General features: G+C 32.1%; 1 protein-coding gene across 1 annotated transcript in view; it reads right to left on the bottom strand.

The window, feature by feature from the left end:
• Positions 1 to 2,555: 2,555 nt before the first annotated feature.
• Positions 2,556 to 25,694, bottom strand: part of LOC129220707 (next to BRCA1 gene 1 protein-like) — a gene marked incomplete in the record, with an annotated part of 83,705 nt that continues 60,566 nt past the window's right edge. Inside the window, 9 exon segments of the mRNA XM_054855137.1 lie at positions 2,556 to 3,024; positions 5,097 to 5,211; positions 6,959 to 7,065; positions 9,338 to 9,409; positions 9,459 to 9,760; positions 13,588 to 13,738; positions 13,740 to 13,762; positions 18,457 to 18,552; positions 23,249 to 23,390. Of these exon segments, the coding sequence (XP_054711112.1) occupies positions 2,785 to 3,024; positions 5,097 to 5,211; positions 6,959 to 7,065; positions 9,338 to 9,409; positions 9,459 to 9,760; positions 13,588 to 13,738; positions 13,740 to 13,762; positions 18,457 to 18,552; positions 23,249 to 23,390 (1,248 nt within the window).

Below are 25,694 nucleotides of genomic sequence, written 5' to 3'. Positions count from 1 at the left end.
TTCAAAACATCATAACTGTGATTTACTAAACATTTGTTTTTTTAACACAATCACTTAATATAGTACATCTACTTATGCAGTTTTAAATATTTAAACAATAATTAGACAACCTGACTTTTGCTGCTGAGAGTGGTGGAGGGAAAAACAATCATAAAACTTGAAAAAATAGCCAAGTACCATTTAAGCATGTTTTACTTTAGTCTTCTAATAAAATTTTCACTTTCAACTTTTATGACTTAACTTTGATGAATTTGTAAATTACATCTTTCTGAAAAAAATAAATGCACGAAATTACTACGTTAAGATCGCTTTTGCGACGAAGTTAGTTGTCTATCAAAGTATTATAAATTACTGTCATAGAGGAAGATTATGCAGTCTTGAACTAAAAAAGGGGGAGTTTTGAAGGAGTCAAAACCAAAATGAAGGAGTTTGAAGGGCTCTTCAAAAAATTTCCTAAATGAAGGAGTGTTGGGGGAGTTGTGAAGGAGCATACGAACCGTGTTTGTAGAGAAAAGCTTTTGATGAGGAACATGTATAGAAAATTTCTTTGTGATTTAAACAATTTTCTGTTCTAACTTTGAGCAGTTTAATTCCATTAACATTAGAGCCTATAGGGAAACTGAAAGTCAATATAGATTCTAAACTTAAAGACGAATTTACTTCAAACCAATTTTCTTAGAAATAGCTCTTGACGACCAACTCAGACTCTGAAAATTTTGGGGCACTTGACTCGGACTCTTGTGCTCGAAAAATTAGTTCATAGCTTTGGCAAAAATTTTAGCACTGAGAAAAAATGACAAAATCCAACTCCTTTATCCCAAAATAAGTCCAACTCAAACTCCGCAGACATTTGCAGGGTTGTAGACGTGAAAATGACAGATTCCAACTCTGAATCTTCAAATCAAATAACCTTCAGCTCTTTAATCCGACTCTTTTACCCCAAAATGAGATCAACTCCGACACCATGGTTTTTAGAGAAAAATATTTTTTACGCATCTAATTCTTTAGATGAGCAAGGCAAATTTTATTTCTAGCAATCAGCTTAAAAAATTGAAATAATTTGCGATTTTAGCTAATTTTGAGAATATTGATCAGATACTAGAAAATAGATATTGGTATACAGGAAAGTAGGCTCGTTTAGTTTTGGACGGAGCTACTTGTCTACTTTGAGGATGCTTATATCTAATGTGTAATCTTGGAGATGTCGCGAAAACTTCAGTGACTTAAAACATCACAACACATGTACAAACCATCACTTCTGATTATATTCAGCAGTTGAGCACATTGTGCACAGCTGCCTAGATTGTATCCTTCAGCCAAATAGACATCACTATGCACAAATGTCATCTATCACTAGTAACACTTTTCAATACATTAGGTAGGCCATCTGTTTTCACGTTTTAATTCTTTCTTATATAGCTCATACTTTCTACAGCATCACCTCTCCTGAGTGCTTCAACTAATGTTTTTTTATTATGCCATTTGGATTATTCCTTCAAGCTGCAGACAGCTCCAAATAGAGATTTTTATTTTGTAACCACCTGTTAAGTTAATGAACTGATAAATCTGGTTCAACAACAAACCAGCCTTATTCACCTCCCTATTCCGCAGATAAACTTGAGTTAACTGCATATTCTCATGATAACCTTTCACGATCATTTTTTTTTCATTACAGTAATAAGTTGGAAAGAACCATTTGCATCATGCATAACACTGAACAGTGTAAGCAGAACTCTTTTCTTGTCTAAACAGAAAGCATCCTTCAACATTTTTACAACTCAATCTTTGCTGGATTGATAGAGACATGTATTAGTTGTAGTAAAAAACAAAAAATATGAAATGGTAAAATATTCTGCCCAAGTAATGTTCTGGCAAATCACTCTTCTATTGTCACTCGAATAGTTGCACGACCCTATCAGATTAGTCAAGGTTAATTTAGTGTTAAACTGAGCATTAATGTAACTTGTTGTAAAGGGCAGCGAAGTTTTGTAGTCTCATGCCTTGTGTGCCTGTTGTGTGATGCATTTTCAATTTGAATGCAAAATTTCTCGACATCTTGGGTATTGTTCAGTAAATTACTGCTTATTAGCCAGGGCTAAAGCAGAAATACATGGAATACACCGCCAGCTCAGTCATTTCCAGCCGAGGACTGCAGTTTCATGCTTATTAGCACTCATCAGCCCGGCATAGGAAAGTGACTGAGCTGGAGATGGAAAACCTCTTAAGGAAGCCAAGAGTGTGAAACAAACTGGTAGCTAATATAGAAGTAGCAGACAAGACGAGAGACAGAAGCAATGGTTCAGTTCAACTCGAAGATTGAACGCAGGCAAGGTATATTCAGTAAATTACCACCCATTAGCCAGGGCTAAAGCAGAAATACGTGAAATACACCGCCAGTTCAGTCATTTCCAGCCGAGGACTGCAGTTTCGTGCTTATTAGCACTCTCACAAAACTGCAGTCCTCGGCTGGAAATGACTGAGCTGGCGGTGTATTCCATGTATCTTGGGTATTGTCTTGAAACAAATAACTCATTAAGGACAAATAATAAATTCAATACATTTAATTCTGTCACTTTTAATAAAACATTGAATATTTACAGTAAAATAAGAATTATACATATCATTGCTACAATAACTATTACATCAAGAATATTTAATGCAACAAAAGAAAATTTTCAAATTTTAATGCATAAACCTTCATTTGAAATTTTTGTTTATAGTAAATGCACTAACCAAAAAATAACAGAAGTAGCATCCAATAAAAAGTATTCTTTGATATGCAAATTAGTCGAAGAGATCAGGTGGTGATGGGGGAACATGACGTGATGCATACCAATCATTATCATTTAAACTAACAAGTTCAGCGACAGCCAATGCAACATCTCCCTTGTGCTTTCTTAGTAATTGTTCATTCTGGTGTCTATTGCAAAATCCCATCTCTACTAATTGATCCATAGGATTTTCAACTGTAATATGCCTGGCAGTCTCATTGCTAGATAGAACAGGTGGATCCCGAGATAATCCCTGTTGATAAAAAAAATAAATGTTTAGATGACTATTTGACATGCATAAAGTGTTGTCCTTATTCAATTACAGCAAGAGTGATAAGGACATACTTTGAAGAATGAAATTGTCAGAATATAATTACTCTCGCATAGAACTATGTTTCAGCATCTATGGGCCAAGTTTCTCATGTATAGCAAATATATTTTAGCATTTTACTTCTTACACATTGTTTAATAGGGCTCGACCGATCGCATTTTTTGGCCGATGCTGATTGTTCAAAGATGGCTGATTGTTTTTCTTCAAATATGGCTGATGGTAAAAAAATGGAAATAAATTGCTAAGATTGTCAGGGCAGTGTCGGCTCTAGGTTTTGCGGGGTCCTGGACGAAGACTTTTTGCGAAGGCCCCAGTTAAAAAATATAATGAATGTATTAATCATATGAAGTCCATCGCAAATGTAATGTACCCCCCCCTCCACTATGAATGAGACCCCTGAAAAAAAACCCCCTAAAGAAGCTTCTTAAGGATATCATTGGCTCAGTTTCAGCCATGCCTTCCACCTGGTTTCAAGGATCACCTGAAATGCGATAAAGAATATCCTTAGTTTGAGGAGTCGGGGGTTCCCCCTCCCCCGGGAAATTTTTTGAAAAATAGATATAAAATTCTGCGTTTTGAGACAAAATATTGAGGGAAAAATAGGCAAACCAAAAACTTATATAAGTTTCACTCTTTTGCAAATGAAGAAAATGCAAAATATAAACTTTTCTTTGGTTCGACAAATTAGTCCAGTCAAATTAGGTCATGACAAAGACATTTAAAAAAGAAAGAGCACCTATACCAAGCTGTTCAGCATCATAAGGAGATAACGTACCAAAAAGTCTCAAGAGTTTGAGCGTCGGGTTTGGAAGTTAAGGGGGGGACAAAGAAGGGGTTAAAATGCAGATTACTGCTTTAGATCAAATGTATCTGCATGAAAGGGATATTGAATAAAATTGGAAGATGGTACATATGACTAATATTGCAAGTAATATTTTTACACAGATCCGACAAGAGGGGGAGGGGGGGATTTTGTGAAATACATTATATAAAATGCAAAAGTTTCATTGCAGGTATTTTATTGTTTATAAAATGACATTTTTGAGTGCATTCCCTTTGTCCTCCCCCCCCCCCACCCATGTCAATGAAATAATGAACCTAACAAAAGTTTTTGTCGTGTTTCTGCTACATTTCAATGTCTATTTCAACAAAATATTTCATCAGATAAAATTGAATGAAGGAAAGTTCTTTAAAACATGATCCAGATTTCGGTGTCATGTTTTTTTTTTAAATCTTTGTCTTGTTTTTCAGTGTATTTCACTATAATTTGTGTGATTTGTTCAAAGTGTTTAGTTTTGATAACTTAAATACTTTACTTCCTTATCATTGTCTTTGAAACTTCATAACAGAATTTAACTTCCTGGTTATTAAACGATTAAACCACACCTTTAAATCTTTATTGGATAGCTTCATAAGGGGCTGGATTTTTTATGAATGAAGTTTAACTTCTGATTTAGAATTTCAATAATGGGGATTTTATGCTTGTCGCAAAAACACATTTAGTGTTCGACTTTTTTTTTTTGGACTTGAAATCACGTTTTATATTTTCTGTTATTTTGGCTCATTTTTCTTTTTCTATCATTAGAGTCATTAATTTGACACAAAATTTGTCAGGACCACGAAGGTACCTCAATGCGACTTTTTTAACAATTTAATTTTATTGTTCAATTTCATTTGTAAGCAAAATTTTCACAGAAATTCCCTTTTGATTAGGTTAATTAATTGTAGTAACAAACGCTGCTTTTGTCCCAAAAATTTTCTAGATATTTATTTATTAATAGTGCAATGCTATATATATAGTTTTATTTGTTACACCTTCCAGAATGAAGAATATTTCTGCAAGGAATCCAAATCCCTAAAAATCTGGTAACTTCATTTCTACCTACAATAACTAATAACATTTGACTCCCTAATCAATCCTTATTTGGCAATAAATTCATAAATAAAAGCGAGATGCTAAATAAAAGAAAACTTAGAAAAAAAGAGAAGATTACCCTTTCATTCCTAGGTTGCTGAATTGTAGATATCACAGCACAAGCTGTATTGTACACAGATGCAGCAGCACTGAGGGCACCTGTGACTAGTCCTTCAGGTAACACTTGTATAGTCCTATGATAAATAATAAAATGTTCAGTGTTAAAGCAGTTCAAAAGTTTCCCGGTAAGAAAGCTAAAATTAGAAAAAAAAAAAGCTTTAATCCAATACTAGAATGTATTAGGCTCATGAATAAAATGCACTCTGCAAGTTCCTCATAGTGTTTCAGTTGTTAACTAAGTTTTAATATTTAGCCAAGATATCTTTAAAGAATTATGTATACAGCAGAGAGCAGATGCTTTTAAAATTTGAAATAGGAAACTACTTAATAACTATACCTGCTATTGAGTGAATAAAAGTTTTAATTCTAAACCCATAGAAGTCTAATGTGATGTACACTATTGGGGACATACTGCATGGAATACTTTTTGAAACACAGAGAGGCAACTCAAATTACATCCACCAAACCATTTTTTCTATTTTTTAACTATTCAAAAATGACATTTAGTGAAATGCTATAGCAGAAAATGCTTGAGCATTTTAATCCCAGCAATCCAGACAGTCATTCTGTATTTTTAAAGGATGTAAATTTCCCAACAAAGTAAAAATTGATTTTTACAAAAAAAGAGAGGAAGAAATATTTTTAAAGAAACTTATTACAAGATTAAAAAATTCTTTTCCACAAAAATTGGAATGAAAAATCAACTATGATAAAAATATCTAAATGCAAAATAAAACTCAAGGCTGTGTTTTACCAACTGACAATTCACAAAACTTAAATTAGTGTAGCGATGTGCAGGAGTAATTTTTATTCCTAAATAAATTCCCAATTTGAAGAAAAATTAAAAAGAATAGAAGACATTAACTGTACAACAAAAACACCACAGATTTTTTTCCCCTAATGATAAAATGGACTTTTTCAAAGACTAGTTAGGAATATTTGAAAGAGTGAACTGTTTTATAATAGTAAAAAAGGTTTTGATTTGGTTCTACTGCATATAAAAGTTATAGCATTAGACAAATGCTTTTACACCACACTATAAGAGATACAAAACCAATCTAAACAGCATGAACAGTAAGGATCATAAGATCAGATTGGCAACCACTAACCTAAAATAACAATAAAGGCAAAACATGTAAAAATTAAAGACAAGTAAAGTACAATCAGTTTATTTTTAAAACATCTTAAATTCAATAATTAGTTTTAAAATTGGGCTATCAAGAAACTTAATGATTAAACACTTTCCCAAAGATAGTTTGCTTTATACAAGAGCTGAGTTTTTGATTGAGGTGAGTGCTGTGGTTAATTATTTAATAACCTGAACAGGGGTAGAAGTGACCGACTTGTCACATATAGGACATTTTCCGCAAAAAATATAGGACAAATATAGGACACATTATATGAATAATTTTGCTATGAAAAAAGAAATTTTCTTAAAATGAATTGAATTTTTCGGGCAAATTTGTAAAAAAATACTGATTTTACTGACTAAGTTCTGAAAAAACTTACAAATACTGACCAATATTAAGAATACTGACTTGTACTGACCAGTTTTATGCCCTGAATGAGTTTATTAGTTGTGGAAATTCAGTTGAATGGAAGTCCTAAAAAGTCGGATCATTCAATGCACTAAATTTGCCGCTGGTTTTTCATAATAGTCCCCCCCCCCCCACCAAAAAAAAATCGGATTTTTCAGAAAAAAATGGATTTTTGGAGTATACAAACAGAATTGGAGAATTTACTTGATACTTAGCATTTAATATACAACTGGAAATATTTAATGAAACTGGCTAAATGTAAGAGAAATAAATTCAGATGTACCTTTCCTCATAGTTATGATTTGGTGGTAAAGGTTCATATGCACTGGTAATGCCTTCAACGGGAAATTTAGGAAAAGTAGCACTTCCAAGAGCTTCTGAGGACTGTTCCTTAGGGGGAAAAATGCTTGATTTTATAAATAAAATACCAGGATTGAAAACTAAATAATTTTGTACAGAGGGAATAAAATGCACCTTGAAAAATGTATGTTAAGTATTACTCAAAAAATAATAATAAACAATGCTGTAAAAATACAGCATTTTAAATATTGATTTTACCTTACATGAGATTAAACACCTATCATCACTGATGTATCATATATAAAAAAAAATTAATATTGAAAAAGAGCTTTTTCTTTAATTGCCACCAAATATGTATGTGTACATTAAAAAAGCATACATGCAAGGAAATTTTTTTTTTTGCCTACATTTGACAGTTGAATACATGAAGTATATTGCTGCAAAAGTAGGTATCTCCAAAAAGGAAATTTTTTTAGGAAGAATATACATAAGATATGAGTTACAACAACTTTTCTTGTTTTGTTTAAACAATTTAGAGGACCATTGTGAAACTCTGTCTCAGGTAGTTGGACTAACTTAGTACTGCAATATAAAAATTTGAAAAAAAAAAAAAAAATGCATTGCAGATACCTACTTTTGAAGACTTTAAATATAATGCAGGAGACAAATTATGAATGAATTTTATCAATGATAATTCAAGATTATTAACAATTGATTTAGTAATTACCAAAGTAGTTCTAATGGTGAAGCTGATTAACAACAGAAAACACAACTTAAAAGTGAAAGAACTATTTGGCAAGAAATTTCATAACTTGTAGACTGAAAACCAGAAATAATGGTAAAATTACTAAATTCTTAATAAAAAAAAATAGTCCTGATGCAATTATTATTCAATGTAGTTAGTCTTACTATTTTTCTTACTTATGAAGAAGACATAGACAGAGATGTCTCACATAAAGCCACAGTTCTCTGATAGTCAAGTTCAGATTGGATTAGCTCAGTAAAGCATAAATACTTATTATAGCAAAAGAAATTCAATGACTGAAAACACTTGCAGGGAGGGTTAAAAATAAATAATGAATTTTTCTACAATTTGATTTATAACACTCCATTACATTACCCTACAATGATTGCAGCACAAGTTCAAGGGTGCTGCAGGAGGTTTTAACTTAAGCCCTACTCTCATTGTACACTATAGAATATTAAGTAATAAAATTTTCTAACCTAAAGTATTACCAAGAGATTAAATATAATGGACAAAAACAACTAAACTTAATTTCAGAAACCTATACACAGGGTTCATACTCTATTTGGAAGAAAAAATTCCATGACTTTTCCATGACTTCATGAAAATTTTCATGACCTTCTTACATGAAGAGAATAGTATAATTTACTATCAAACTTGCCATTTTTTTTTTTTTTTTTTTTTTTTGGAAATGAGCATTAGCAAAACTTCTATGTGAATGCCACTACCTGATTAAAAAAATATCAGTGTACAACCTAAAAAACTGAATAATTCTTACCTGTTTTCATCATATTAGTTTAAGTTAAGTAAAACTACAGTGAATGATGTTTAAATGTCAATTCTTTTTATAAACAGGCAGAATGATAATGATTGGGGAAAAAGTTGAATAAATCATTACTAAGTTTCAATAAATTTGCTTTAAAAGTTGCTTTTTAGAGTTAACTTGACAATTTTTTGGTTCTTTAAAATAAAGCCACATTCTTTAGTAAATTCATGTTTCTAAACCAGATATTTATTTAAAAAAATAATAAAAAAAACATTTCATAGTATATAAATCTTTTGATTTAAATGTACTTGTTTACTCATTTGTACATTTTCAAATGCATATAAATTAATAGGTTCAGAAATTCCAGAACATGTTTGAATAATGACACTGAATGTACCAGTGGGTCGCATAGATTAGTTTTGCGGGCCATATATTGGGTACTACTGTTTTTGAGCATTAGAATTCCCTTATTTCTGTATTCTATCGCATGACTAAAGATTGTCCAAAACCTTCAACAAATTGAGATAAGCCCTGATAAATTTTAAAATAAAGATTTAGTAGTGATGGAAACGAACTTGGATGCAATGTTTTTTGAGATCGTTCAATTTTCCAGTTTAAATAGCTTTCACGGTGCAATACTAAATCACTCAAGATTTCTAATACTCTTTTTAGCTACTGTTACTTTTTCCCAGAACATTTTTCCATGACTGAAAATAAGTTTCCATGACTCAGACTGAAAATTTCAATTTTTCCATGACTTTCCCAGGTCTGAAATTTGCTTATATTTTTTCCATCACTTTCCAGGATTTCCATGACCCGTACGAACCCTGTACACAATATCATATACTTACTTCATTGCAGCTTTCAACAAGCACATTTTCCTTTGGTATAACTTCGTCTTTGAAAACTTCAGGTACAGGATACTTCACTTCGCACACAAAATCAGATTTTGAATTTGCATCATGAGAAAACTGCTATGCTTATTGAATCAATGGTTGGCATATTTTCAACAGTTGGGCTATTGCCCTCACTTTCTATTATACTGACTTCAGAGGAAGATCCATCTGTTACAACATTAGAGAAAGTATTTTCTTCTTTTTTATTGTCTTTCAAAGAGCTACGTCTTAGATCCTTTTCAAGTTGTTCGGGTAATTCAGGTACCCCGGTCTCTTGAGAAACTGTTTCTGTAACACATGCAGGATGTCTATAAGTTTCCTTTGAAGAACTACCTTCTGACACAAGTTTGCCATCATCTTTTACTTCTGTTTTATTATCTAGAAAAAGTGAATTATTAAATTTAATTCAACTGAAATAACTAGAATTAATTCATGAAGAGTTAATCTATGAAGGGTCAAAGGATCAAATTCAAGTTTCTGAGTGAAGGGACCATTTTCCTCCAAGCTTGTTAGTTTAAATTATAAAATTTGGGAGGAGATCCCAAATTTTATTAAAATGTCACAATGTTATTTCAGTTTGCATGCAAAGTTTTACTTGTATTCTCCACAATTTTATCCAAATTATTATTAAATAAGTAGAGACGAGCCTCGTTTATCCAGATTTCTGGATTATCCAGATCAAATTTAAAATGTTTTTAATGTTTACATAGTGTAATTTAAACTTATGACGGCGAAAACTATAAGTATGTCGAACATTGGCTTTTTGTTTTGAACAACAAAAAGCACCTGCATTTATTGTGGGGCAATTCCATGGGTAACTGACTGACATTCACAGAGCAAAACAATAAGTATTTTGAAACAAAAACCATAAAGTATTAATTTAGTGAGAAAAGCGGACCATTTGGGAGCCCTGCAAGTAGTCAGGATAAATGAAGTTGTACTGTACTTTTATTCTTCCTAAAGCATAAAAATTATTTTTAAATTTAACAAATTAAATGAAGTGAATAGAGCAGCAATAGCATCACATACTTTCTATGGCTTTGGTGAATCTGCCTTACAGGACAGTCTGTCAATCAGATTATTTTCAAGGAGGTGACCAGGGAATTGATGATAAGTCATGGATTTATAGCTTCAGAAGTATTAATTCATTTTTTTGTGTTTTCAACACCTACTTAGTAATTTCAACCCTTGAAAGATTGAAAATTACTATATAGCTATGAAGCCAGAGAAGCTTTATGAGCGTTATTTTTCCAAACTTTCTTCATGAGTGAGTTCTTTTTCATGCTACAAAGATCACCTCTAATTTGGAAATAAAAGCTGAGGGTATGATTATTTCACTACTGGTCTTTGCAAGTCAAAATTTGAAATTTTTGAGCAGCTCTTACTTTTTTTATGCTGGTTTTTATGAGCGAGTAGGAACAGTTGTAGCATATAGCACTTAAAAGTCAAACTAAATGTAAAAAGGGCAAGATGAAATTATATACTAAATATTGCACTTCTTAATAATGGTGAATACAAGAAAGGAAGAATTTGTATTTTTTATCATAAAATATCTCATGGTTACTATGGCCTTTATTGTCAATATTTAAGTTGCTATTTAGCTAAAATATATATAAATTACATGGGATCATATTTTGGAATGTCAGAAAACTGGGTTAAGTTCAGTTTATGAAAAAATCTCACTAAACAACAAATAAGGGACAGAGAGCCACATGGGTACATTTGTCTTTCTAGTGTTAATAAACATGTATATAAACGCCTTTCAAAACACAATTTTTTGTCATTATTTTGTACCCAAGTATTGTTACATTCTAACTTGTAATTGCTAATTAATTTTTAAAAATGCTTCAAATACCTATAAAAAAGAAACAAAGAATACAACATCTTGATACAAAATTTGAAATAATTTTAGAGCAACGGCATGACTAAGAAAAAATTGCATTAGGGAAGTAAAATAAAATCTAGTAGACGCTGCTTAATGTGATCACTTTGGGACACCGAGTTTGATAACAATAACTGAACAGAATCCAGGATACATAAAATGATTTTTTTTTTTCAATTAAGAAGCATTTATTTTTACAACTGCAAATTAAAATTACAATGACTCAATTAAACGTTTAAATTTTCATTTAACTTCACTCTGCTTTCAATCTCGTCACGATTCTTTAGTATCATACTAAGTAATGGCTGAGAAATGTTTAACTGTGTTGCAGTATTTCTTTGACTCATCACAGGTAAATAGTCAAAGTGTTTAAAATGTTAAATTTTCCCTTCACAGTTAAATCAATGCACTCTTTCTTCGTGGCTCTAATGTTTTATCGTTTAGAGCGAAGTTTTTAATGTCACTGGGAGAAAAATTCTTCTGCATTACAGATTAAAAAAAAAATATTTTTCTGGAAGCTACATTAATTAACAAAGTGGGAGAAGATCACCACTTGCAACATGTCCAAACCACTGAATTTTTGCATGTGCAAATAAAAATCAACTTAAGGGGAGTGTGTGGTCACTGAGAACAAATTTCCTGTCGTTTCATCCTAGGAAAAGATTGCATTGCTATAGAAACCCACAAAATGTCCTACATAAAGTTAGTTTTGTCAGGGTTTGGCTTTGTATTTACAAGGATTAAGGAACAAAATAAGGGGGGAACATTTAAAGTTTATGAAAAAGTGATAATAATAAACGAAAACATTGATTACAATACCTGACCTTTTCTTCCACGTGTTAATATGCAAGTGTGCAGGGATTTCGTTATTCCGCATAATATTGAGCGAATGACAACATTACCGTGATCATGTTAAGGGGCGCCTACTGTAACTAGTTAATGTTCTATACTTAAGCATTAAAAAACGTTTTAAGTATGCAATTTATGTAACAAGCAATAATTTAAGCATATATATGTGGTAGTTGCGAAGAATGTCTGGTTTCAATGACTGGTATAAGAGAAATTTCAGCATCAAAATTAACATGCACTGTAAAACCAGAGCATAGGCAGTACTCATGTTGGAAAAAAAAAAAGAAAAGTGGAATTGCCACATTTAACTTAAGAGTTGCATAGCAGATCTTCAATGAAGAAACTAGCACTATAAACTACATTTATCCAAGATATTTGTAAACAAAACTAAAAATGAAATGTTATTTATAACTTATTAAAGTTTTAAAAATAAAGCTGACCAGTGAAATATCAACATCAAAATGGAATGCTTGCCACATTAAGTTAAATTCCTCTAAGATGGGAGTACAAAATATACTCATATATATATATATATATATATATATATATATATATATATATATATATATATATATATATATATTTAACTTTTATCATTGTTGAAACTACTACCAACATACTCATATGAAAATTTGCCAAAGATGCCAGCCATATGAATGAACTGGCAGTCAGGGCTGCCTCCCCCCCTTACCTCTCCGGATGTTTAGATGCCCAAACAAGACTTCCACTTAAAAAAAATGAAAGTCCCCCGCCCCCTCTCTCCCATAGCAAAGCTACAGCAGAGATTGAATATTTGTAACTAGAACTTCTATTATTGTTAATTATATATACTTTTAATCTCTTTTTTTTTTTTTTTGTCTTCCCCTTATAGTACATCTCTCAACACGTTTGAAAAAAGTAATTCTTTTGACCATAGCATTCCTAGTTAAAGAAGGATTTGTAGTTCATTTATTCTCAGGAATTCACAAATCATATTATTGGAGGTTGGAATTCAACAGCTTATGAAAAAAATGAGTATGGGCTGCACCAATGTATGAACAGTGAAAAATCCAGTTTTTATTTACCTACGTGCTATGACGGATAAGCTGGTTTTCACGATACTTGACCAGGTATAAGGTTTGATTATTTATGGTTCCACAACATTGTCCAACGGTTTACCTTTCCAACTATTGGTAGATATCTTGTTAAAAAAATCTTAACATATACCCCGTATCTAGCGAGTCCAATAAAGAAATATTTAACTAAAAAACTGGAATTTTTGCAAATTTAATACTCTAAGTACTACTGTGCAGCACAATATATAGCTATTTGATGTTCTTCTCAAAGTACTGCAGTTTTAATTTGATTTTAAAAATTATTTATAAATATATGAATAGAACATTAAGTACAAATTCAAGAATAATTTGATCTAATTTGTCATACAACTTCAGAAAGTATTGCACATATTCCCAATGAATTGAATTTGGAAATTTACCTGTATTAGATCGCAAAAATCGGTCCAAGTGTGGCATATGGTTGGAAACAAAAGATTCTGATAAATTGAAACATTTTGGCATTGGAATGACAACAAATTCAGTGTCTGAATCTACACTGCTCACGCTTGAAATACTGCAAAACACTTGAAATACTGCCACACTCATCATCAGAATCTGAAAGGCACAAATGATAATTTAAGATATCTGTCAAACTCACAATAATGTAAACTAAGCAGTCAAAGCATTAACTATAATAAGAAATGAATAAATGCTTTTGAGCAGCAAAGTAACAGTAGTAAACAACATATCATGCTATATATCTATGTTTTTACTGTAGCTACATTTATTGTAATGGTTTATACATTCCAAGAATAATTACTGCAATGATGACACAACAGCATTGAGAAAGTTCGGTAGCTATTAAACTTCAACTAATGGTATCAGGAAGACATAGGGTACTGTTTTCTAGCTGCTACTTGAGTGATATAAAGAAAAAAAAAAGTTTAGATTGCAAATAGTGACATTCCTTCAGTTATCAAGAGCTGTCATTGGGAAAACTTCAGCATTTAAAGTTGTTTTCGAAGACTAAGGTTTTAATTTCTGACTTACAGGTTATTTTAATCTTCCAGTTTATTTATAAATTATTAGTTAATTTCATCAGGGTGTAATGGGTGGTTGGATCAGGGTGTAAAAAAATTATGACTGTTTTGAAAAGATTAAAAAAAATCAAGATATTTTTTATTGATAGATAAAGTAAATTAATCATCACCAGTGAGTGTAAGCAGCATGTTGTGGTTTGACTCGTGAATTGAAGGCAAAGCTTGGGTATTTAGCAGTAAGTTACCGCCCCTAAGCCAGAGCTAAGGCAGAAATACATGCAATATACCAGACAGCCTGGTTATCACTAATAAGAACGAAACTGCAGTCTCTGGATGTGTTCAATGAATATTTTTTAATATCTTTGTTTTTAAAATTTATACGAACATGCTTTACAGTTTTTTTTCCCCACAAGAATTCAAGGCTGAAGTAATATTACCGGAAGTCTCCAATTTCCCATTTTGTACAAATATACACACTATTATAGCAGCAGGTTCCATTTGACTGGACTGCATGCACTTTTCTTCTTAAACAATACATTTTTTAACATTTTTGATATCTTAGCTTAATTTAGATGAATCATTTCAACATTACTATAAGTGCTTTAGCAATAATAGGAACTGGTTATGTAATCAAACATTCGTTTTCACTAGAGATGGGCAATGTCGTTCATTTTAATGATCTGTTGAGGATCATAATTCATGATCCGGACAGAGGATCGTTCATTCTTTTGATCGGTTCATTCAACTTGTTCATTTGAACGACTGCGTTCATTTAAAAAAGTTACATGCGATCTCTCCTGCATGACATTCTCACGTACATTCGAAATTTTTCATTTGAACAGTAATCTTCTTTGGAACAGGAAAAATAACTAAAATTAGTCTAAAAGAAAATATGCCTATGAAAAATTAATTTAAAATATTTTATTTGGGGTCAAATATAGAATGTTCAGATATGCACAACTAAGCTGCTTCTTCGTCAGTGGGTGGGAGCAGCATACCCTAAAAGGAGCCTCACAGGTTTCGGAATGTGTCGCGAGTCAGCAAGTAAAGAAGGCGAAAGCATGTCTTAAAATACTATAAAGCAAATATTGAAGTAATTACAGAACTAATATTCTTTAAAGCAATGCAGATTACGATTTGAAAAAAGACAAGATGATATTAATAAAAATAATAATAATAACACCCAATTCACTGTAAACTGGTATCAAAACAAGGTTTTTTTAAAAAAAGTAAACATCTGCTTTTTAAATAAAAACTGGCGTAAGTTATCGAAACTGACCTTTTTTGACCCCCCAAAACCAACATCTGTTAACCATGACATCTACCCAAAAGAAAGAGGTGGTTCCTCGAAATATTTTTTCCCAGCTACAGCACAGTATATATACATATATACTATTGTAAAAGAAGCAGTCAAAAACATTGTTATATTGAAATGCGTAAAAATATGACGTGTATATATGTTCAAATAAGAGCATTTAAAAAGAGTTTAAAAACTCTGCAACCAGCTGTTTCGAGGTTATAATATCAAACCCCTTCTTCAGTGCATAAAAAGAGCGATGGAACAACCAAAATATCAGGGAGATTCAAAATTATTCCACAGTACAGATGAAAACAGAAAAAAAAATCAGTTTTTTTAAATGCGGAAAAAATAAACAGCAATAATCCTTTAAAATCCTCTGGATATTGAAGGTTAAACAAGCAACTTGGAAGCTGTGAATCAACTTAACAAAAAAACTAACTCAGTCACTTTCCTATGCCGGGCTGATGAGTGCTAATAAGCACGAAACTGCAGTCCTTGGCTGGAAATGACTGAGCTGGTGGTGTACTTCACCCAAATCAATATAGTTCGTAGTTAATAGGAATGTTATAGAAGACATTACCATAAAAATGATAAAAGGTATTTTCAGAAATAATTTTGGCGACAGAAAGCGTGAGAAGGAATTTAGCAGGTGCCTGAGACAGGAAGTGGAAAGTCCAAACCTTTTGCTAGGGACCCAAGCAAGTTACAAAAATTATTACTAATGGATACATTGGAAATGCACTGCAACGGTTATAGAAAAATGATAAATAAAGCAGATGGTAAAAAGGTTTAAAATGAATAAATTATACTGCACTGAGAAAAAGGATATTTGAGATTGAGTGGGAGTTAAAAATTTGAAGATGAATGTAATTAAAAAAAAAAAAAAACGATTTTATCACAAGTGCATCAGTACAATGTTCCAAATTGCTCACCTTTCAAAAGAACAGTCATTCATTTTTTTATATGAACAAACATATCCGTTCATTTCAAGGATTTGTTCTTTTTGACATATTCGTTCATGAACGACACATCCCTAGTTTTTACTTGCATCATGATCCATTTGTTTTTATAACCTACTATCATTTTTTGACAAGAAATCAAGTCACATGCTGAAACCTCTGAACAATAAATGTAAAAAACTACCAAACTAGCTTCAGAAACAATCCAAGTAGGTAAAATTAACACTATTTGGATAGCATTCCTGATGGGCAATTTAAAACAAGACAATCCCGGAAGAGGCATATAGGAAGATGAAAGATGAGGGAACGTTGGATCGAAGTTCTACTGTATCTACTTTTGTTCTCAAAATCAAAAACCACATTAAAAATCTATTATTCTTCAACTTTTTAAATCTAAGCTGTTAAATATTAAAAAAACAAATATAACTTCAGTAAAAGCATCATACAGTTGAATCTCGCTACAACGCAATCAGACTTACGCAAAATGTCTATAACGCTAGTTTTTTTTGTCAGTAATTATTTTTTTTATTGCTGATGCAAATTGCTTGCCTGCAACATGACATTTTTTGGAAAGAAGCGACGGAGCGTTAGAATGGGCTTCATTGACACTAAATATTGGTTTCCTGAATGGATTTTCATCCCTTTAGCATCACTGAAAGCGGAAGTTCACACTGTGTTAATCTAAACAATGCTTAGCTTTGCTATAGTTTATACAAATAACCCCTCCGATTCTTAACTGTTTTTTTTTTCATTCTACATATGAACATTGATAAAATAGAATGGCTCTTAACTTTGACAAAGCAAGAAAAGGTAAAATTCTCGATATGCTTGAACAATTATAAAGTGCATCAAAGGTAGCATGACAATTAGGTATGAGTTTATCTTCGATACGTACAATTAAAATTCAAGAAAAGGAAATCCGTAAAAGTTCAGAACTTAGTTTTAATACTGAAACTCGCACAGTAGTGTCTGAACAAAATACAAACATCATGAAAATGGAAGTGGTTCTTTCATTGTGGCTTAAACAGGCCAGAAATAGGGGAGTTACTGAATTGCAAAAAACCATCATCTTCGTAATTTTATAAATTATAATTAAGTTTACCATATCTATTGTTCAGTGCTATTATAATGCAGTAATGTACTTAATGTAAGTATCCTACTGTTTTAATTCACGTATCTCATTGATTATTAATTTTAAGCTTCATAACAGTAATTTATGTTAAATAGTAACACTTTTTATAACAGTAAAAAGTAGTTTTTTTCTCTCAAAAGATCCGGTAATATATAGTCAAGAAATGGTTTGTAACAATTGCCAATAGTAAATGGAGGGATATTATATGATCTGATTCTAATCAAAAAGCACAATGAGCGTCTTGTTGGTAAGCGTGTTTTTAGTGAGAAAACCTCTAAACAAATGAGCGAGTTATTTTGTTTCGTGGTAAAAGAAGGGAGAGGACGCAGAGCCGATGTTAAAGGATATCTTGCCGGTGGTAAAACTGGCACTGCTGAAAAATTAACTTCAGATGGGCATGGCAAGAAAAAATATCTTAAGAATAGCAGAATGTCATCATTTTTAGGTTTATTGATCCCCAATATATTATTTTTATAATGTTTGATGAACCAAAAGGAACAAAAGAATCCTTTGACATTGCTACTGCTGCTTTGAGGGGTGTTAACATATGTCTGAAATAATTGGGTATGCTTATAAAAAAATTCTAAACATATGTTGTTCCACAAAGCAAAATTTTGACTTGCGGCAGGTGTCTTGGAGGGGTATGCATCCCTCGTGTAAGTCGGGATCGGACTGTAATTAAAACCTCTCACATTAAGAAAAAAAATTCATTCAGAGCTAACACCATGGACAGTCAATTAAATGAAAGTAAGAAAAAGTTTAATTTCAGTGGAATAAACTATGAATATCTATCTTATGCAAAAACAGAACATTTGTACTATAATATACTTTAATAGATATTCAACACAAGAAATAGGATTTTTTTTTAAAGTACAAACCATTGTTCTTTGAACGTGACGCCCCATCATCCACAGCAATCCCTTGTATTTCTTTAGCAATTTCATGATGATCAGGAGATTTGGGAGGCGTCAAATCTAGAAGAATGTGACAGAAAATTTTAGATTTCCTATACAAGTTTTTAAAAAATTATTTTTGAAAATCAGAATTTTGATAACATAAAATAAGTTACAAGCAGCTTCATTAAAATCATTTTAGTATGATAAAAAAAAGGAAGCAAAAAAACTTGCACTAATACAATGATTTTCAGACGAAAGCATTTAATAGTTGAAAAATTAAATCAATTGGTCTATTAAGCTTTTACTAAAAGTAGCCTTTGCTGTAAGTGACATGGGAACCCATACATTAATTTTAGAGGTGGGGGAGTGCTAAGAAAATTTTCATATTTCAAAGTTTTTAATTCATAGAAGAAAAAGGTTTACTTTCATTCAAAAAATATATAAAATAAAGTAATAAATTGCTGAATATTTTCAGTTAAGAAATTTTGAACAATTGGGAAAAGAGACATTGTGAATTTTTTTTTTGCTCTAATAAACTCTTAAAGTATTAAGTTGATCTGCTGAAGTTTGTTGTCGTAGTTACCCTCAACATGCAACACTTTGCTAGCTAAAGTTTGCTAACATGATTTATTTGAATGCGGAGCACCTTGGCAAAAAGTTCCTTTCTGGAAGACATTTAAGGGTGGGTCCCTACATTTGTGTTTTAAATAGGAAAAAACCATAAAAACTCTTGTCAGACTACTTGATGAGTGTCAGCGTCAGCTAATACCGTAAAACCGTACAACTTTAGACCTGTGTTGCAACTTTAGACCATTGAAGGAATCCGGTAGTACGTCCCATGTAGTGGTCGTTGGAGTAAAGCTGAAGTCTTTAAAAAACTTCAGTAGGTCCGCAAGTATTCAGCGAAATTCATGTTGTTTACTTCAAGCTCCAGTGTTATCATTCTTGTGTCAATATTCATTTGTGTTGGGAGGTTTTTTGAAATTTTTGCTTCAGCTCTCAAAGTCTCCTTCAAAACATATATTTGTTAATTGAATTCTCTGAAGGTAAGTTCATTACTTAATTACTTAGGTATCTAAGATGATTTAGCCTTATCGGCGAATCCTGATGAGGCTTTGTTTACTTGTCATTTGAAAGTAAACAAAATATGGGAATTCAAGTTGCAACTTTGGACCACCCATTTTTACTATCGTTTGTCAATATTTTGTGAACAATTTCATATTGTCTTGAGCAGTTTTTTAGTTTTCAGGTTTTCTTTGGTTTTAGACATGAATCCAGGAAAAGAAAGAAGATAGGCGGCCGTCCTTACCTCAAATAATTGCCTGAACTGATGGAAAAGGTGATCCAAGAAATCAGGAGCAACCAAATTTCAACAAAGAAAGCAAAAAAGGGTAAATTTTGGTGTTGGCCTCACCCCCCCCCCCCCCCGATGTCATTTATTACAAAAAAAAAAATTATTGTGACATTGAAGAAACCTACCCAATTGGGACAAAATTTGCATCAAGCCCCTGTAAAAAAAAATGATTAAAAAAATGCTCTTGTAAAAAAAATAAATCCAGGAGTAGGTATCTACTAATTGCTTTTCATACTATCTAGCGTTCATATTTATACATCTGAATAAAATATTGTATTTTTCACAATGATTTCATTTAAGAAAAGCTGAAATTCACTCAAAAAGTATAAAAATATTTATAAATTGAAAAAAGTACAATTTTTTTTTTAATTTTTGCAGTGTACGGGACTGGAACAGAATGATCTATGCATTGAAACTTTAGACCGCAGCGGCTTTGCAGTGCATATCAAAGAAAATATGAGGCGGTTTAAAGTTGTCACTGTGATAATGCATATCACATTTTTTTTACCCATTTATTTTTTTTCCCATGTTTTCGGTCATTTTAATCGTTTTTTTCCCCCATTTAGTTGTTTTTTCATTTTCTTGTGCATTACACGTTTTCCCCCGCGTTTCCCTTTAAATGCGCACTTTATGATATCAAATATGTGACTTATTCATTTTTTTCCATCGTCTAGCTTTTTGACAATTTTTCAGTCGTTGATCCGATTTTTTTCATCTTCTTGTCGGCCATTAAAATGGTGTAGCGTCCCCTTCCCTTCGTTGTTTGGGTGCCAAACGCACTCATTGGTTCCCGCGCATTGCCGCGTACCCGGATCTGATCGCTCATATCGCAGATTCATTTTTTCCACCCCACTTCACTCTGCTTGCTGCTCTCAGTCCGATCAGACGTGCTTTTCGCAGCTCCGTTTCTCTCCAATGATGGCGAAAAAGAAGGAATTGTGCACGGCGTCCGTTGACGGCAGTGGCTCTCCGCCAGGTGTTTGAAGACCTCAAAATGAGGTGAAAATTCTTTTTTTTTTTTCTAAATGTATTTAACCAAGATAGTTAAGCTTTACTGCAACTAGTAATGGTTGCATATGAAATGCATCACCTGCGTGTATGATGGCATCAAATGGCGGCACGCAGAATGTACCGGAATCGAGCCCTTCATTAACGACCTTTTTTGATGATCTACATAGCTTGTGGTGATGATACGGAGCCGCTATTACCCCAATCCATTTTTAATTGTGTGATGATCTCAACATTGTCACCATGGAGATTACCAACTTGTGCGCCACTTTTTCCAACATGGCGTGGCCTGCAACCGACATCCTTGATTATGATGCATCCCAGAATTACACCCCACCATCTTCAAAGTGAAGTGCACGTCCTGCTCCCATTTTAATTTGATAGTTTCACCACCATCCGAATGAACTCCCCGTTTTCCGATCTTTAACGAACTTTGCAAGCTCCAGCTCCACGTTTTTTTTTAAACTCTTTTAAGTATGTGTTCCGCGCATTTGAGTTTTTTTATCAAGTGAATAATGTTTTTCCTGGTGATTACCATGCAAAAGTCCTGTCATCTTGTCTGCTCTGAAGTTTAACTTGAAATAAAGGACGTACGATAATCAATGTGTTTTTCCTATCGTCTACATACACGCAACACAGGGTAAGTCTTTTAAATTTTGTTCTTTGGCATTCAAGGCAGTCGTTGATCTGAAGTTATGTGCAGCTGCGATGCTTCCACTTTCACGGCCTAGAATTGTTATCTTTTTGGTTTTTGAATAACTCTTCAAAATTAAATGCGCGCATCATGACAGTCACCACTATCCGCAAACTTTATACCACTATACAAAAAATTCCCCCTCCCTTTGTATGTAATTTGGAATTTTTTTCTAAGAGTCACTCTACAGCTGAGATGTATAGTAGCGTATAGTAGTCTTAAGTTGTACAGTTTTACGGTATGTCATAACCACCACCTCACGTCTTTTCTCATAACTCTGGCTACAATGCTGGATGTTCTTATTCCAAGCCTAATACCTGAACTATTGGGCAAGCTGTCGGGTCTTTAAAGACTGAAAAGATTCCTACAAAGGCTTTGGAAATAAGTAGTTCAATGGCTGCTTTTGTTGAAAGGAAAAAAGGGGAATGAATGTTTTCTAACAGACAAGTGGAACAGGGAAAAATTTAAAAATTTTAAATCCATAATAATAACTGTTCTTGAAGTAATGACTACCATCTAAAAACAAAATAGGTGCTATTTTGAAAAAAACTTCGTATTTCTTTTATTTTCAATACTTAAGGCAATTTTTTTTAAATTCAAATGTCCAAAATTGTTCATATTTAGTTTTAACATGCCAAGTTCTTTGTATTAATGCCTTATTTTTGTGTACCTTTGATCCATTCCATGGTTCAATGTTTAATTGCCGGAAATTCATTATCAGCAGATTATAGTACTTAAGTATGATAGTTTTGGGTTCACAAAAATAAATTGACTGCAAAATCAGTTTCAAGGGGGGAAAAACGCATGGACTTCAGGTTGGGGGATTTGTAGCGCTACAGTACTTTGATTTTTCAAGATTAAAATCATTTTTAACTTCTTAAACACTAATCATACAAGCTTAATGAGCTTATTCCACTAGCGATAAAAAAATTATAAAAAGATACCCTGCCTGCCTAAATAACTTATTTTAGAATCCCCTTCTCAAAAAAAAAAAAAAAAAACATATACAGTGAAACTTGTGTATAACAACACTGTCTATAACGATAAACCTGTCTATAACAATATTTTCTTTGGTATCAGCAAAAAGTCATCATAAATAATCAAACTATCTATAACAATAATCTGTCTAGAACAATATTTTCTTAGGTCCCAACAGCATTGTTATAGACAGGTTTTACTGTATAATTCAAAGGACCTTTTTTAAATCATTTACAACATGGACATGACAAAACCTTTATGCAAAAATATTTCGTGTCTTAACTTTTTCATAAATAAAGTGTGTCAACTTGGTTGGGACTATATATAAATTAGAAATTGCACCAAATGCACCATCTTGGCTGTTACAATACAAACTTTGAAATGCTGTCAAGATGGCAAATGTTGGTGTTTAGGATGATACATGAGTACTAAGCATTAATATGACATAACAAATAAATACCTTTGGGCATGAAAACTAAATGAATGAATTACCAACGCTTTAACACACAAAAATTGATTTTTGTGCATTAAAACGTTGGTAATTCCTTCACTTAATTAATATGGCATGTTAAGAAGAAAGTTTCAGAGATCAAAAACTACTAGTTTCTGGATGAAATAGAAGGGTTGATAAAATGAATGAACACCTGCACCAAAGTTAATATACATGCATGTACATTTAAATTCAAATATAAATATTTGATGTTATAGTATCTGAACAAGATTAAAGAAAATATTCTTACCAAATGGTGTATTATTAGGTGTTGCTGTATAAGAACTAACAGCAAGCTTCCTTGGAACAATATTTCCTTTGTCATGCTCCTCTTTCACTGCAGTTAAAACCTGTTCAATGCTGGCCACTTCATTTCTTTGATTCTCAATTTCCTATTAAATACATATATGTATCAAAATGAATGCAAATTTTAAATCTTATTTAGGAGTAGAATATTACAAAATATAATACCAGCTAAAGTAATAACAAACTTTATTTGTAGTTTTGACATATTTGTAAGATTTCAGAGATGGAAATAAGACAAGAAAGAGTGAAAATCTTTAAGTTTTAACCCAACATTTTAATGAAGAAATTTTTCATCAGATATTGGATACAATAAAAGATGATCATGTATTATACATGTTACACACAATAGAGCCCGCCAAACAACTCAAATCTCTGAGCTGTCACTCATCAGAAGTTCCTCCCCTGTCATCAAAAACAATCTCACAAACTCCATTCTCTTGCTGCATTGTAGTGTCCTCACAATATTCATTAAATTAACATATTTATTTAGCTTATACTTTCTGCTTTTAAAAAATCTAAACGCTTATACAACTCATTATTCATACACAAATCAATAATAGTTTTGTAATTGCCAGCAGTGTGATTCAACCTAATTCAGCCAATGCTTACTGCGCAATGTTCCTATCCTTTTCACAGATAATTTGTTACACCCTCTTTACTTATTTGCTGAGTAGAGGGAGTTCTTAGAAAACTTGCTGCTTAGTTTTCACTGGGTTACACTTCTTATGAGACTCATAGGGCATTGTGACTGTTGATAATGAGTCCCTTCTCCATTTGCTGCTGTTAAATATCATCTTGGATCAAATCCAAGAACAACAATGCAGTCGGAATCCAAGTCAAGTTTTTGGGAAAATATATTAGAGATAAAAATGAAACAATTGTTAAATTTATGCTACAAACTCAGGAAAAAAAAATTAACACAGGGGACTTTTGAGATTGTCAGATTTTAGATAAACAGATTCGTCTGTTCAACAGACTAATAAAGAAGCAACAATGAAACTGAAATGTGATCTTTTGTAAATCAGCATTTTTTAACATGCGCACAAAAAAGATGCAACCAGGGTTCGCGTTTACGCGCTATAGCGGGTTTTTTTACGCAAATTCGCGGGAAAGGGACGCAACTTCCGCGAAAATTCGGGTCCTAGGGACCCAGAACACCCAAAAGATAAAAAACCAGAAAAAAAATTGTGGAAAATGCTGAAGATCTATCTAGTGAATGCTTTTAAGCTTCAATGACCAGGAGAATCAATAGAAAAGGATTAAAATGACTATCTCCAGGGGTCTGTCCAGGATTTTTCACAGGGTCCGTTTTTTGTGAAAAATCAAATAATTTTGTGAAAAATCAAAAAATTTCGCAAAAAAAAAAATTTTTTTTTTTGTCAAAACAAAATTTTAGACTTTAGAGATGGCACAGACGGCATCAATTAAACTTAAAGTTGAGTGTTTTCCTCTTCTACATCGATAAAATCATTCTGGATTTTTTTCTGATATTTGGCGGGGGGGCATCGCTGCTTCAAGTATCAATATTTATCTACTATTCTACATTCATTATGTTAAATTATACTAGATATATTTCTGTACAGTACTTAAAATAATTGAAACAAAAATATGAATAAATAAAATAAAATTCAGAATAGGGTTCAGCATTCAACTTTTTGACCCAAGACATTCTTAAAAAGCAAAGAATTTCGTTTAAAACTTATAAATTCCGTGATTTTAACAAAAATAAAAAGATATTTCAATTGTTTACCTCTTAACAAAGCGTAATAATCATCAAAATTTCGTAAAATCGGATTCCCATAGCGGATGCAAAGAGATCGCAATTCTCAAAGTGAAGGCATCAAAAGTATAAAAACGGCTTGTAAAAGAAATGCTTTTGATAAAATTATTTTAAAATTGCATTTTAGAGTCCTATGATAAACATATCATTAATATCTGTGGACACAGTTGACCCAAAAAATAAAATAAAATAAACCATCTATTCAGCATTTTAATTTTTGACTCATAACAGAAAATGGAATTTTGCTTTAAAAACTTGAAATGAGAGTTCTAACAGAAATAAAGAGACTTTTCATTTATTTGAATGCTATAAAGCGAAGTTAGCTTGAAAAAAGAACAAAATATGATTCTCATATCGGATGTTAAAAGATTGCATTTTTCAAAATGTAGACATCTAAAGAAAAAAAAAACGGTAATTAAAAGAGTTTATTTAAAGTTAATCATCCTTGTTAGCATCGAAAAATCAAAACCCATATAATTTTCTCCCAAAATAACAATTAAACATCGCACCGTAAAAACACAAATATTGACAAGCTGGCAAAATGATGAGAATATTTCCTAATCAAGTCATTATAAAGGTTCAACGCCAGACGCTAAGTGGTGATAATTTT

The sequence above is a fragment of the Uloborus diversus genome, chromosome 4, assembly GCF_026930045.1.
Source record: "Uloborus diversus isolate 005 chromosome 4, Udiv.v.3.1, whole genome shotgun sequence".
Taxonomy (NCBI): Eukaryota; Metazoa; Arthropoda; class Arachnida; order Araneae; family Uloboridae; genus Uloborus; species Uloborus diversus.
This window is presented reverse-complemented; position numbering and strand designations above follow the sequence as displayed.